Source organism: Bos taurus, chromosome 19, assembly GCF_002263795.3.
Source record: "Bos taurus isolate L1 Dominette 01449 registration number 42190680 breed Hereford chromosome 19, ARS-UCD2.0, whole genome shotgun sequence".
Classification (NCBI taxonomy): domain Eukaryota; kingdom Metazoa; phylum Chordata; class Mammalia; order Artiodactyla; family Bovidae; genus Bos; species Bos taurus.
In genome coordinates, this window is record NC_037346.1 from 9,308,159 (window position 1) to 9,320,203 (window position 12,045).

General features: G+C 51.2%; 1 protein-coding gene and 1 long non-coding RNA gene across 2 annotated transcripts; one reads left to right on the plus strand and one right to left on the minus strand.

Moving 5' to 3' along the window:
• Window positions 1-893: 893 nt before the first annotated feature.
• LOC132343000 (uncharacterized) lies at window positions 894-6,531 on the plus strand. The gene is made up of 2 exons (XR_009491635.1): window positions 894-1,472; window positions 5,556-6,531. It is a non-coding gene; the product is annotated as an uncharacterized lncRNA (long non-coding RNA).
• Window positions 6,279-12,045, minus strand: SUPT4H1 (SPT4 homolog, DSIF elongation factor subunit). Its single transcript, NM_001034792.2, is given in 5 exon segments — window positions 6,279-7,563; window positions 7,998-8,051; window positions 8,329-8,384; window positions 11,433-11,539; window positions 11,948-12,045. Coding segments are annotated over 5 exon segments (354 nt in total). The 5' UTR covers window positions 12,017-12,045; the 3' UTR covers window positions 6,279-7,495.

Here is a 12,045-nt window from a genome sequence, read left to right on the forward strand (position 1 = left end):
CGGGTGGGGGGTGGTGACCACCAGGGCTGGAAGCTGCTTCTGCAGTGGCCGCTGCGGCAGCTCACAGCCCTGGAGCCGTTAAAAAAGTGACTCAACCAGAAAGTGCGTTTGAAGCGACGCCCGCCAGGGCCCCAGAGCCAAACCTCAAAAAGACGAAGTGAGAGAGACGGGCCTGCGGGGGCTGGCCTGGGGGTGGAGGCCGCCTGGAGCAGCCTGGCCAAATAAGGGCAAATGCTCCCAGGCCGGCCAATGGGGCGCAGGCCGCTGTGTCCTGGGGTTGCGGCTGCAGGGAGGGGGAAGGGGCGCTGGGGAGAGTCCTGGGGCCAAACGGGGAGTGGGGACAGGGCCAGGGGCCCAGGCCCTCCAGGAGGGGTCCATGGGCCAGTGAGCCCAGGAGTGAAGTGGACGCCTTGTCCCCAAAGACCTTGGTACTGCAGTCGGCAGACCCGCACCTGCAGACTGGGGCTCGAGGGGGCGAAAGGAAGAACTAGCTCTCACCCCTGCCCCAGTTTTGTGCCTGGGTCCCCATCTGCCGCAGAGGAACCGAAGAGGCGCCTTGAGGACAGCTGGGCTGAAAACCAACCCCCCGTACAGCCTTGCCTGGCCACGGACCTTGGGCAAACCATGTTCCCTGAAACTCAAGTTTTCCCATCTGTGAGAGGGAGATAATGCCCCACAGGATGGTACTGAGGAGCAAATGCGATCATGCAGGTGGCCAAGTTTTTGAACCGAGTAATTGTCATCCCTACAGAACCAATTATGACTGTGGAAGTTCTAGCCCGAGGGCCGCTTCTTCCTTTTATTCTGCCTCCCAGTGGCTGTGAAGATCCCTGGCCTGGGACACCACGTGGTCCCCAGTTCTGGCCTCTGGTAGGGGGAGGAGAAGTGCGGAGGCCGGGGCGGGCAGGTGGGGGGGTCTTTCCAGTCTGAGCTTAGGCCCCCCTGCTGCAGGGGCGGGGCGGGGCGGGGGGTCTTCCAGTCTGAGCTTAGGCCCCCCTGCTGCAGGGTGGAGGGGTCTTCCAGTCTGAGCTTTGGCCCCCTGCTGCAGACGCAGTAGGCGCTCTCCCAGGTTGTCAGCAGGTGAGTCAGTGCCCACCTGGACCCCTTCCAGCTCCTCACCGTCTGCCTGGCTCTAGGAGCTCCAGACCCCACTCCCTCCTCCTGCTCCCCCAGGGTGCAGGGCTGAGGAAGTGAGTCTACTCAGATGCCCAGAGAAAGTGCCTGCCCAGGGTGGGTGGAGGCAGCTGCTGGCTTCTCCCGGGCCTGTGATCAGGCCCCAGAGGGGGACCACAAGCCCAGGAGGAAGGCTGGGCCTCGGCGGCCAGCCTCAACCTCCCCGTGGACTTCTTCTCTCTCCCAAGCATAGATTTGCATTTTCCCCTCTGCCCTCTGCCACTCAAGCCCCCCAGGGACCAGGTGACAGTTAAACCCCCTCTTCCGGCTACTGGCCCAGAGCACCCACTTCCTTTCAGGTATTTTCCGGGCTCGGGGGAGGGGTTGAAAGGGCGGCAGCGGCTGGGTTTGGGGAAGAAGGGATAGGGCCTCCATTTTGGAGAGGAGCTGGGGTCTCCCCACCCTGGTGTCCAAAGCTGTTCCTTATCTCCCCCCGACCCAGTTCTCTCTGGAGCACAAGACTTAGTGCAGAGGAGGGAGAGGAAGCAGTCAGGAAGCCGCACAAGGACTCGAAGCAGCCTTTTGGCTCCCTGACTTCTAACAGGCCTCCCTCTGCTGTGGGATGGCCACCCAAGGAAAGCCAGGGCTTCAAGTCCTGTGTCCATGCTCCTGTAAGGCCTGCGCTCCACTCAGGGGTGGGCAGTGCTGAGACTAGGAATGCCCAGGTCTACAGGGGAGATGGTTTCTATCGTATGCTCAGAGGTTCTAGCATCGAGGTACCAGCAGCCCGGGGTAGCGTTTTCTCTGCACTCAGTTCCTGCTTCCTGAAATCTTAAAGCAAAGAAAAACAGCGGTATCTATAGGTGAAAGGTGCTGAATCGGGCAGTGGAGGACATACAAAGTCGCAGTGGCCCCTCTTGAGGGCAGGCTGAGCCCTGACTCCGGGGCTCGGTCTCTGTGTCCATACAGTGAGGCCTGTCATGACTCTCCCAGCCCGCGCATTCTCTGCGTGACCTGCCTTCACTCTTTCCCCTGCCACAATGCCCTGGACCTCCACCTCCCAGTGGTGAAGGCCTCTGAGCCCCAAGGGCCATGTGCTGTCTTCCTCAGTCCAAGTCTTACTGGCTCACACAGCAGCAGTTTTTATCAGTGAGGCTATCTGTTCTCCTAGTTCAAACAAGACTGAATGTGAGTGAACTCCGGGAGCTGGTGATGGACAGGGAGGCCTGGTGTGCTGCGATTCATGGGGTCGCCAAGAGTCGGACACGACTGAGGGACTGAACTGAACTGAACTAAGGACTTCCCGAGTGATCCGGTGGTTAAGAATCCGCCTGCCAACGCAGGAGACATTGGTTCAATCCCTGGTCCAGGAGGATCCTACCTGCCCTGGAGCAACTAAGCCCAAGCACCACAAGTATTGAGCCCGTGCTGTAGAGCCCTTGCTACAAGAGAAGCCACCACAATGAGAAGCCTGCGCCCCCCACAGCCAAGAGGAGCCTCTGCTCACTGCAACTAGACAAAGCCCGCACACAGCAATGAAGATCCAGAGCAGCCAATAAATAAACAATTAAAAAAAAAAAACAAACTGAAGGGGCCAGCCACTCATGAGCAGCAAAAGTTACATCTGACAGGCTGACATGGATCCAAGAGGAGAAAACTAATTAGTCCCAGAGTCATTTCATCACATTATACAAAAATGGAGGTCTTATAACAAATGATCAAAGCCAAGTAGAGGTTAAATGACATTCACAATCTCAGATCCAAATAGAAAGGAAGTACATATGTTTAAAAAAAATACAAAGTAGGTCATAAAAATTGAAAGAACAAAGAGATTAAGATAAAAAGCCATGGTACTTGAAGGAAAATGTTGCAGTTTTGATAAATTTGTGAATGATAGATACACTTGAAGATCTATTGCCCAAGAAGGTTAGAGTGATGACATTCTTACTTAGAACTTATCTAGAGGGGGATGACTTTACATGGAAGTCCCATGTACAGCCTTAGAAGTCACAGCTCTCAAATTGCTCTTACCTGAATGCTTACATTTGATTTTTAAGACTATCCTAAGATAAGAATTGCCGATTCATCTTTCAGTATTTTGATTATAACTTACAAACAGAAAAGTGAACAAATGGTGAGTGTGTAACTCGGGAAATTTCCAGAAAGAGAATCGACCTGTGTTACTAGCATCCAGATCCAAACACAGACGATAACCAGCGCCTCAGGGGCCCCTGTGCCCTCTTCCAACCCCGCCTTTCACAAGGAACCGCTGTCCTGTCACCTGAGACCAGGGTTTTGTCAACTGCGTTTTATAAAGAGGAAACTTACTTTTGGAGAAGTCAAGTGACTTAGAAAGGTCAGGGCTAGTGGGCGGTGGAGGCAGCAGGGCTGGGAGGCAGCGACATCGCCCCTGGTTCCAGTGGAGGGTGAAGCTGCCATAACCCTGCGCAGATGGAGGGTGGCAGCCAGCAGAAAAAAGGCAGGGGAGGCTGGAGAGGGTCTGGCAGAGGGCAGCGGATCCCTGAGAGCGGATGGACAGAACAGAGTTTGCGGCCAGGCGGGATCGGCAGGCCTGGACCAGTTTCCCAATGCTCCACACGGGGATCCTTCTGTAACCCCCAAGCATCTCCTCCCTGGGCCATCCTCCCCATACTTCCTCCCCGTCCCTGGCCAATTTTAGATTTGAAGACTAGAGAGGTAGGTAGTGAGAGTAGGGTGGTTGCGGCGGCTCCATGTGCAGGGACATGTAACTTGCTGGTTTGTGGAAAAATCACAAGGGGAGCAAAGCTGCTGCGTTTGGGGAGAACCGTGTCAGAACACAGCCCTAAACTGGGTGTAGGCAATGCATTTCCTGAGCTAAGGCTCCACCGCTTAATCGTGGCCCAGTCCCTTTACTTCTTAGAGCCTCCGTCTCCTCATCGTTCCCTCGGGATGTTAACCATGACACAGGGGGCTTTGTCGGGGATTAAATAAGATAATGGATGTGAAAGCCCTTTTGTCAGCTTGTAAAATGCCATTTTTTTTGTTTTGGGGGGTATTTTGGGAGGACTGGGTATTTTTTTTTTCTTGGCTGTTCTTGGTCTTCGTTGCCATGTGCAAGCTTTCTCTAGGAGTGGTGAGTGGGGGGCTACTCTGCATTGAGGCGCTCAGGCTTCTCACTGTGGTGGCGTCTCCCGTTGCACTGGCTCTAGGCGCCCGGCCTCAGCAGTCGTGGTGCACGCGCTTAGTTGCCCCGAGGCCGGTGGGATTTTCTTGGACCAGGGATCAAACCCATGTGCCCTGCATTGGCAGGTGAATTCTTAAGCACTGCCCCAGCAGGGAAGTCCCTAAAAGGCTGTTTAAATGAAAGACTTTACTGATTCTAAATATGAACCAGAGTGCCAGACAGTGAGATGTTAAGCTGTTCTTAAACATTTTCTACCTGACTCTTTTACACACACACACACACACACACACACACACACACACACGAACCAGGTGTCATGGAAGGGACTTGAGGACCGAATGGCAGGTCACGGACAGGCTGGGAATATGAAGGTAACGACCAGGCCAGAGGAGTGAGGCCTCGGTGCCCAAACCTGAAGAGAATGGTTTGAATTTAGGCCCTCACCAGCCCATCCCACTACTCTTAGGGAAACTGCTCCCTCCAAGACCAGAGTCTTCTGACCCTTGTTCTATCAGCTACCTATCCCTGCTTTGGGCTGGAAGCCTGCATGCACCGTCAGTCAACCCCTCCATTTTGGGGAGACCCAGTCTTCGCTACCCTGTGAACTGTAGCACACCAGGCCCCTCTGTCTGTGGAATTCTCCAGGCAAGAATACTGGAGTGGGTAGCCATTCCCTTCTCCAGGGGATCTTCTCGACCCAGAAATCAAACGCAGGTCTCCTGCACTGCAGGCGGATTCTTTACCGTCTGAGCCCACAGGGAAGACTAAATCACCTGCAGTGCAGGAGACCCGGGTTCCATCCCTGGGTCAGGATTCCAGCTTTGTTAGGTTCCTGACAGGGGATGAGCCTCCAGCGCCTCCTCGCCTGTCTGGGCTCCTGAGTGGGTTCCAGGACCAGAGAAAGCCAGAAGGTGGATTCAGAGGCAGCTCCCAGGAAGAGGCTGCTGGCACCCCAGTCTGTGAAATCCGGTCACCGTGATGGGCCGGCCCTCCCCCACAACCGCCAGCGCCTGTGTCTCTGGCTTCCTGCGGAGCTGACAGTTAGGGCCCCTCTGGTGTGGAGCTGAGGCAGCGTGAGTGCGGTTATTTGTGCACAGCTCCCCTTGCCCCACCCCCCGCCCAACTGTTTCCATTCTCACAGAACAGCTACGTCCGGGTCAGACACGCAGGACGGCTGCCGGGGGATTTCCAAGGGACTTTCTGAGAACGCCAGTGAAAGTGGGGCGTTGGCTGCACGGCCCGGGCACTCTTGGTAAAACCCACTTCTTCCCTGCAGGACATGTCAGCTCCGGCCTGGTGGGGCTGCTTCCCAAGGCCCCTTTCAGACTGAAACCGAAGAACAGAAACCACTACCCCTGGAGCTCCGTCAGCTTGCTGGGCTGGGGAAGTCCTAGAAAAACTCAGCTGGGATTGGAGTTAACGGAACACTCCCTGAGCTCGAAGGCATCAGAGAAAATGGTTCCAGATGGAAGAGGACCTGGGGCGGACGACGTGAGCAGCCGGGTCGCGCCCAGCTTCCTTCCCTGGGCCTGAGAGAGCACAAGGGATGCGGAGGGTCACTGGTGAGGCAGCGCCTCCCCGCCCTCCCACACACTCCAGGTCACAGGTAAGAGAGAGACACTGACTCACTAGCAACACCAGGTGGCTAAGAGACACAGCCCCAGTGCAGGCCCCTCGGCTCCTGAGTCAGAGCTCAGCCTCCGTGCCAGCCCTCACACAGTACTCCCCGCTACTTTGGTTGACTGTATACAGCTCAGATGGTCAAGAATCCGCCCGCAATGCAGACCTGGGTTCGATCCCTGGGTTGGGAAGATCCCCTGGAGAAGGGAAAGGCTACCCACTCCAGTATTCTTGTCCGGAGAATTCCATGGACAGAGGATCCTGGCAGGCTACAGTCCATGGGGTTGCCGAGTTGACATAACTGAGTGACTTTCACACATGTTGTGGATATATATTTAAGAATGGCTAATAAAAGAGTGAATGTTACCTTTTATAAAACTGAAGTTACAGAATTTTCACATCACTTTATTTTCATAATCACAAAAATCGTGAAGTAAATGAAATGTAATCACTTTCGTTCTGAACAGATGGGGAGCAAGAAACTTAGGGAAATAAAAATGAGGACCCTGGGACTTCCCGGGTGGTCGTGTGGCTACGACTTCATGCTCTCAATGCAGTGGGCCTGGGTTCAAACCCTGGTCAGGGAACTAGATCCCACATGTCACAATTAAGACCTGGAGAAGCCAAATAAATGACAACAGTAACAACAAAAATGGGGACACTAACAGGATTTATTACAGAAATTTAAATAGATGAGAATTTATGATAAATATTTAATTCTAAAACAAATAATTCACCTTGGCCAGTAGCATGACGTGACTCAAGAACCCCTACTAGGCCAGAGACAAAAGGAGAGGCCCACCTCCTGGGGAGGCCCGAACTAACCAGAGCAGGACCCAACAGTAACCTGAGGGTCTCCAATTAGGGGAACATTGGGAAGGTGGGCAGGGGGAGGTCACGGGTGCCACTGGTGCGCCTGAAGTATAGGAAGAAATGAACAAAGAAGAGAAAAAAGGTATTAAACATGGTCAAGGGCAAATAGTACTTGCACAAGTACTATTTGCCCTCAGGATTTTAAGGGATACCTGCTGTGCCAGGTCTAGAGGGCAGAAGGCGGCAACCACAGACACCAGGATACCAGGCTGATACGGTTGCCTAGACTCAGGACAGCAGACCTTCCGAGACCCAGGGAAGCACGTTTGAAAGGCTACAACCCTGGAGGCTCAGAGACGGATCGCGAAGAGCAGAAGGGCTCTGCTGCTCTGGGAAGATGCCTACTGGGCAGTGCGTTCTTACTGCGCCTAGCTAAGGGAAAGAGGGCAAGAAGGCTTCTGCTGTGGGCTTGAGAACATTTCTAGGGGTTCATGTTTATTGCCATCTGACCCAGAGTCCTGCCTATGAGCAAGGGTGCAGCCCTGGGCTGTAGGTAGGAAAACTAGCATCCTACTCCCCACGGAACTCAGTCTCTACCCACCCCCCACAGTAGTCCAAAGAGGGTAAAAATGGCCCAAGGACACATTGGGCTGATCTGTTGAGTCAGCCGAGTCTTAATATCGGAGGGCGGGATGTGTTTCAAGTTCTGCCCATTTAGCTCCATGACAGAAAACAAACGGCGGCAGAGATGAGGAGGCAAGATGCTGGCAGCCATGCGCCTTCCTAGGTCTTTATGGCCGTGTCTCTGGACTTGTAGGCCACGCCTCGACTCTTCAGCTCCCGTACGATTCCTGCAGTGGGAAGAGAAACAGCTCTGTGAGGGGAGAAGAGTCAGAAGACAAGGAGGGTCCCCTGGCTCCCACATGGTGAGGGGATGGAGTGGTACGATCTAGGCAAACTTGAATTTCTGGACTGCTCATCAGAACTGCATGGCTGGAGTGTCACCCCCTTGATGACCCAGGCACATGCTTGTCAATGACTTAGTAAGAACAGGAAGACAACGGGAGACACACTGTAGCTGTCAAAAGCAAGGGTTCTGGAGCCAGAATGCCTGGGTGGAAATTCTGGCTCCTTACCAACTGGGGGATCTTGGACAAGTTATTTAACCTCTCTGAAGCTTTGGTTCCCTCAGAGAGTCATGAGCACTGGCATTAATTCACATGAGAAACTTCCATAAAGCCTGGCACAATAAATGAACAAGGGCTGTTACTATAATTATTATTACCTTGGGGCAGGCGACCAGTGACGGACACTGCATACACGCCTGGCTTAAAGTTACCTGAAAGAGAAGAAGAAACTGCGGTTAAGAGTCAGTTACGACAAAAGACCACACACAACCTTAAGCTAAAAATCAAAGAAATGCTGCAACTCTAAGAGAACAGCAGTTGCTTCTTTTGGCTACAAGCTTTAAATGACAGGGCACAGGACACTTTTCGTGGCTTTCCTCCGACCCCATCTTTCTCACTCTGGGGCCACTTACCCGTTGATTGAAGACTCCCCCAACCCAGCCCAGACAATACATCTAGGCCAGGATAAAGACAAAGGGAGACACTTACTGACTCGCTGCCACTTGGAGACCCAGCTGTCCTCTGGACTCATCATCGCGATGATTCTAGGAAAGGGAAAGAAACAGAGTCAGCCTGAGCCGCCTCCACTGGAGAAAGCGAGGCTGAGGGCACTGCCCAGCCCACCCCGGGCCCCATGCCCACCTTCACCTCGTTCCCAGCTAGCACAGCAGTTCTGGGAGAGGAAACCTCAGGAAAAGCCCAGAAATGAGCTTCTACCAGGAAGCAAGGAAGACTCTGCACAGTTCTAGTGCTGGGAAGGGACTGACTCAAGAGCTAGTACTGAGAGTGCTTGGGCTTAAGTCCCTGCCCCCAGTCACAGGTCAGTCATCACTCGCCCCCCTGAAAAGACTGATGCCCCAGGGAGTGGCACAGCTTTCGAGGTAGATGAGTACTGAGAGTGCTTGGGCTTAAGTCCCTGCCCCCAGTCACAGGTCAGTCATCACTCGCCCCGGGAAGGGACTGACTCAAGAGCTAGTACTGAGAGTGCTTGGGCTTAAGTCCCTGGCTCCCAGTCACAGGTCAGTCATCAGTCGCCCCCCTGAAAAGACTGATGCCCCAGGGGGTAGGACAGCTTTCGAGGTAGATGGCTGATTACAACCAGCACGACCACTGAAGGCTGGGGCCCAGGGCAAAGGGGAGGCTGAGTCTAAACAGTAGGTCCCCTTAGTAGAAACAAGTTAGATTTAATCAAGCTCTGCCTCTAATGAGCTGTCCAGCCTGACCTGCATATGAAGAGCTCCCTCAGAACTTAAGATGAAATTAAAAGGGTGAGCTAATACACCAAAGAGCCCTAGCACAGAGTAGATGCTAAATAAACATTAGCTCTCCTTACTATCCTAATCATTCCTCCCAGGGTAGCTGTAAACCCAGAGCACAGGCCACAGAAAGGGCCAGAAGCCTGCTACTGAGCATGACAGGTAAGCTTCAGGTGCTTTCAGAAGCTACAGAGGTCATTTCTGTCACCCCCCTCATTCAATCAGGTTATTTACTGACTGCCTCCTGGGACAGACCTGCACTGATGTTTGTTGACTGCCTCCTCAGTAGCCACTTCTCCTTCTCTTGCTAACAATCTTGGATTCTTACTTAGGAAGCCTCCCTCCCCATCCAAATCCTATATTCGCAGTCATATGCTTTGAGTGGAACTGACCTCATCTCTAGAGGTGGCAAGTAGGGTAAGGCCCACTCTGGCCTGGCAGACCAACCTGGGGTAGGCATGTACACAGGCTGTTCTCATGACCAAATGTGTATTTTCCTCTGTCCTTCTGTCCTTCAAAATCTATCCTTCCAGCCTCACAGTGCCTGTTAATCCAATCTGATGATTTAATCTAATCAGAATCCCCACCACTCTCCAAACATACCCTGCTTTACTGACTCCATTCCTTTGCCCAAGTCAATCCCTTTCTTTTTTATCACCTTGACCTCCTCAAAAATCCTACACTTCTTTTCTTTATTAAGAGCCTGATTCATATGCTTATCTCCTCCACTTCTGGCTGACTTTATCAAGCCCTCCTCTAATCTTCTTTAGCCTTGGATATACTTATTCTTCAAATCTTAATATGCACCAAAATACATAAATAACTCCTACAACTCAATAACAAAAGATCAAAAATGGGTAAAAAACTTGAAGAGACATTTTACCAAAGAAGATATATAAATGGCCAATAAAGATACGAAAAGATGCTCAACCTCACTAACCATTAAGGAAATGCAAATCAAAACCACAATAAGATAACCACATTACACCCAACAGGATTCCTATTACCAAAACCAAAACAAAAACAAAGCAACAAGTGAGGACAAAGATGTGGAGAAACTGGAACCCTTGTACTCTGCTGGTGGCAACGTAAAACTGCTGCTACAGAAAACAGTACAGCAGCGTCTCAAAATGTTCAACAGAATAACCCAGCAATTCTACTTCTGGACATATACCCCCAAAGAAGTGGAAGAAAGCAGGGACTCAAACAGGTATTTGTAAACCCATATTCATGGCAGCATTATTCCTAACAGCCAAAAGGTAGAAGCAATCCAAGCGTCCATCGATAGATACACAGATAATTAAAATTTGGTATATACCTAAAAGGGGATAGCATTACACTTAAAAAGGAAATCCTGACACATGCTAGAACATGGATAAACCTTGAAGACATCATGCTACGTGAAATAAGTGAATCACAAAAAGACAAATGTTGTATGATTCCACTTATATGAGGTACCTAGAGTAATCAAATTCACAGGAAAGTTAAATGGTGATTGCCAGGGGCTGGGAGGAGAAGAAATGAGATGTGCTAACAAACAAACGAAAGAACTGGAGTATCTGAGCGTGTACCTGCATGTCTATACATGTACAAAGTAAAGGTTCCATGAAACATCTTTTCTGCCCAATCCTTTACTCTCCCTTAAAGGAAAACAAAGAAGAATGAAGTGGGCCCACCTTGAAGTAGTTTTAGCAAGCACGGGTTTGGGCCCAGTTCATGTATAAACCCTTCATTGGCCTAGAGACCAAAAGAAACTTAACAGGCCCTCCTTAACCCCAAAGAATACTGCCTCCTGGCTCCTCCCTTAGGGAAGGAAAACTGAGACCCATCCAACTTAGGTTTCTCTCATTCCCCTGCCCCCACTGGATAATCTCACTAAGTGAAAACTTTTTCTCATAGGTCCTCTTAGACATATCTAAAAGTATCAGCTTTGGGGCCAAAATTTACCCTTCATTTTCAAAAAAGATCCTCCTGCATTTAATAAACATGTATTAAGGCCCTATGCCAGGTTGACAGTGCACGAGACAAATACAATTCCTACCAGAAATTCCCTAATAGTCTAGTGAAGAACTGTCCAGTGGAAATATAATGAAAGCCACACAATTCGTTTTTAAAGTTTCTATAGCCATGTTAAAGGAGTAACGACAAAAACTAAATTAACTTCAGTAATATAGTTCCTTTAAACCAGTATGTTCAAAATGTACTGGACAGCACAGCACTAGTATGTCTCAAAATAACTGAGACCAACTCATATTAAGAGTCTCAACAGTCTGTCCAAATTTACTTTGTGGGGTGGGGGTAATATAAAGAATGAATGTAGCAATCCAAAGGGCTTACCCATCAAAAGAAGAGCTGGTGCAGTCATAAACCATCTCTCGGTTACCCTTCATCTGAAGGTATGCATCACAATTGTCACAGCCATCATATTCAAACTGGTCTATAGTCTTGGGAGAGGGAAAAAAAAAAGAAAGCTGAGCCAAAAGAAAAAACACTTTTCCATACTTCTGCCTGCTGAAGCACAAAGCTCCCTATGTTGGCCGTCTCATCATGCCCCGCACCCACCATTCCTACAGCCCCTTGCCTAAGTTCCATTCTCACACCCCTTTTGTTATAGTTACGCCTCTGCTGAAAGCTGAAGTTGCAAAGGCATGTGAGAGGCCCCTGCCCACGGCTGCACAACCTAGCAATGTCCCTGCTGAAGTAAACGATGGCCTCCTGCTCCTTCCCACACTCTGCCACCCTCCGGGCCCTGGATCCGACTTTCTTTTTCACTGTTCCCTCACATCTGTTCCGCCCTCTTTCCCCCAGATTGGTCTCCCGTCAGCCAGTACAACCAGGTCCCCGACAGACACCTTGACCAGCGAACACAGCAGACACGCCCGCAGATGCCGCAGATCCTTCGGCACCGTCTCCAGGGCCATCCTCTCGCAACGAAGACCAACGAAGGAAT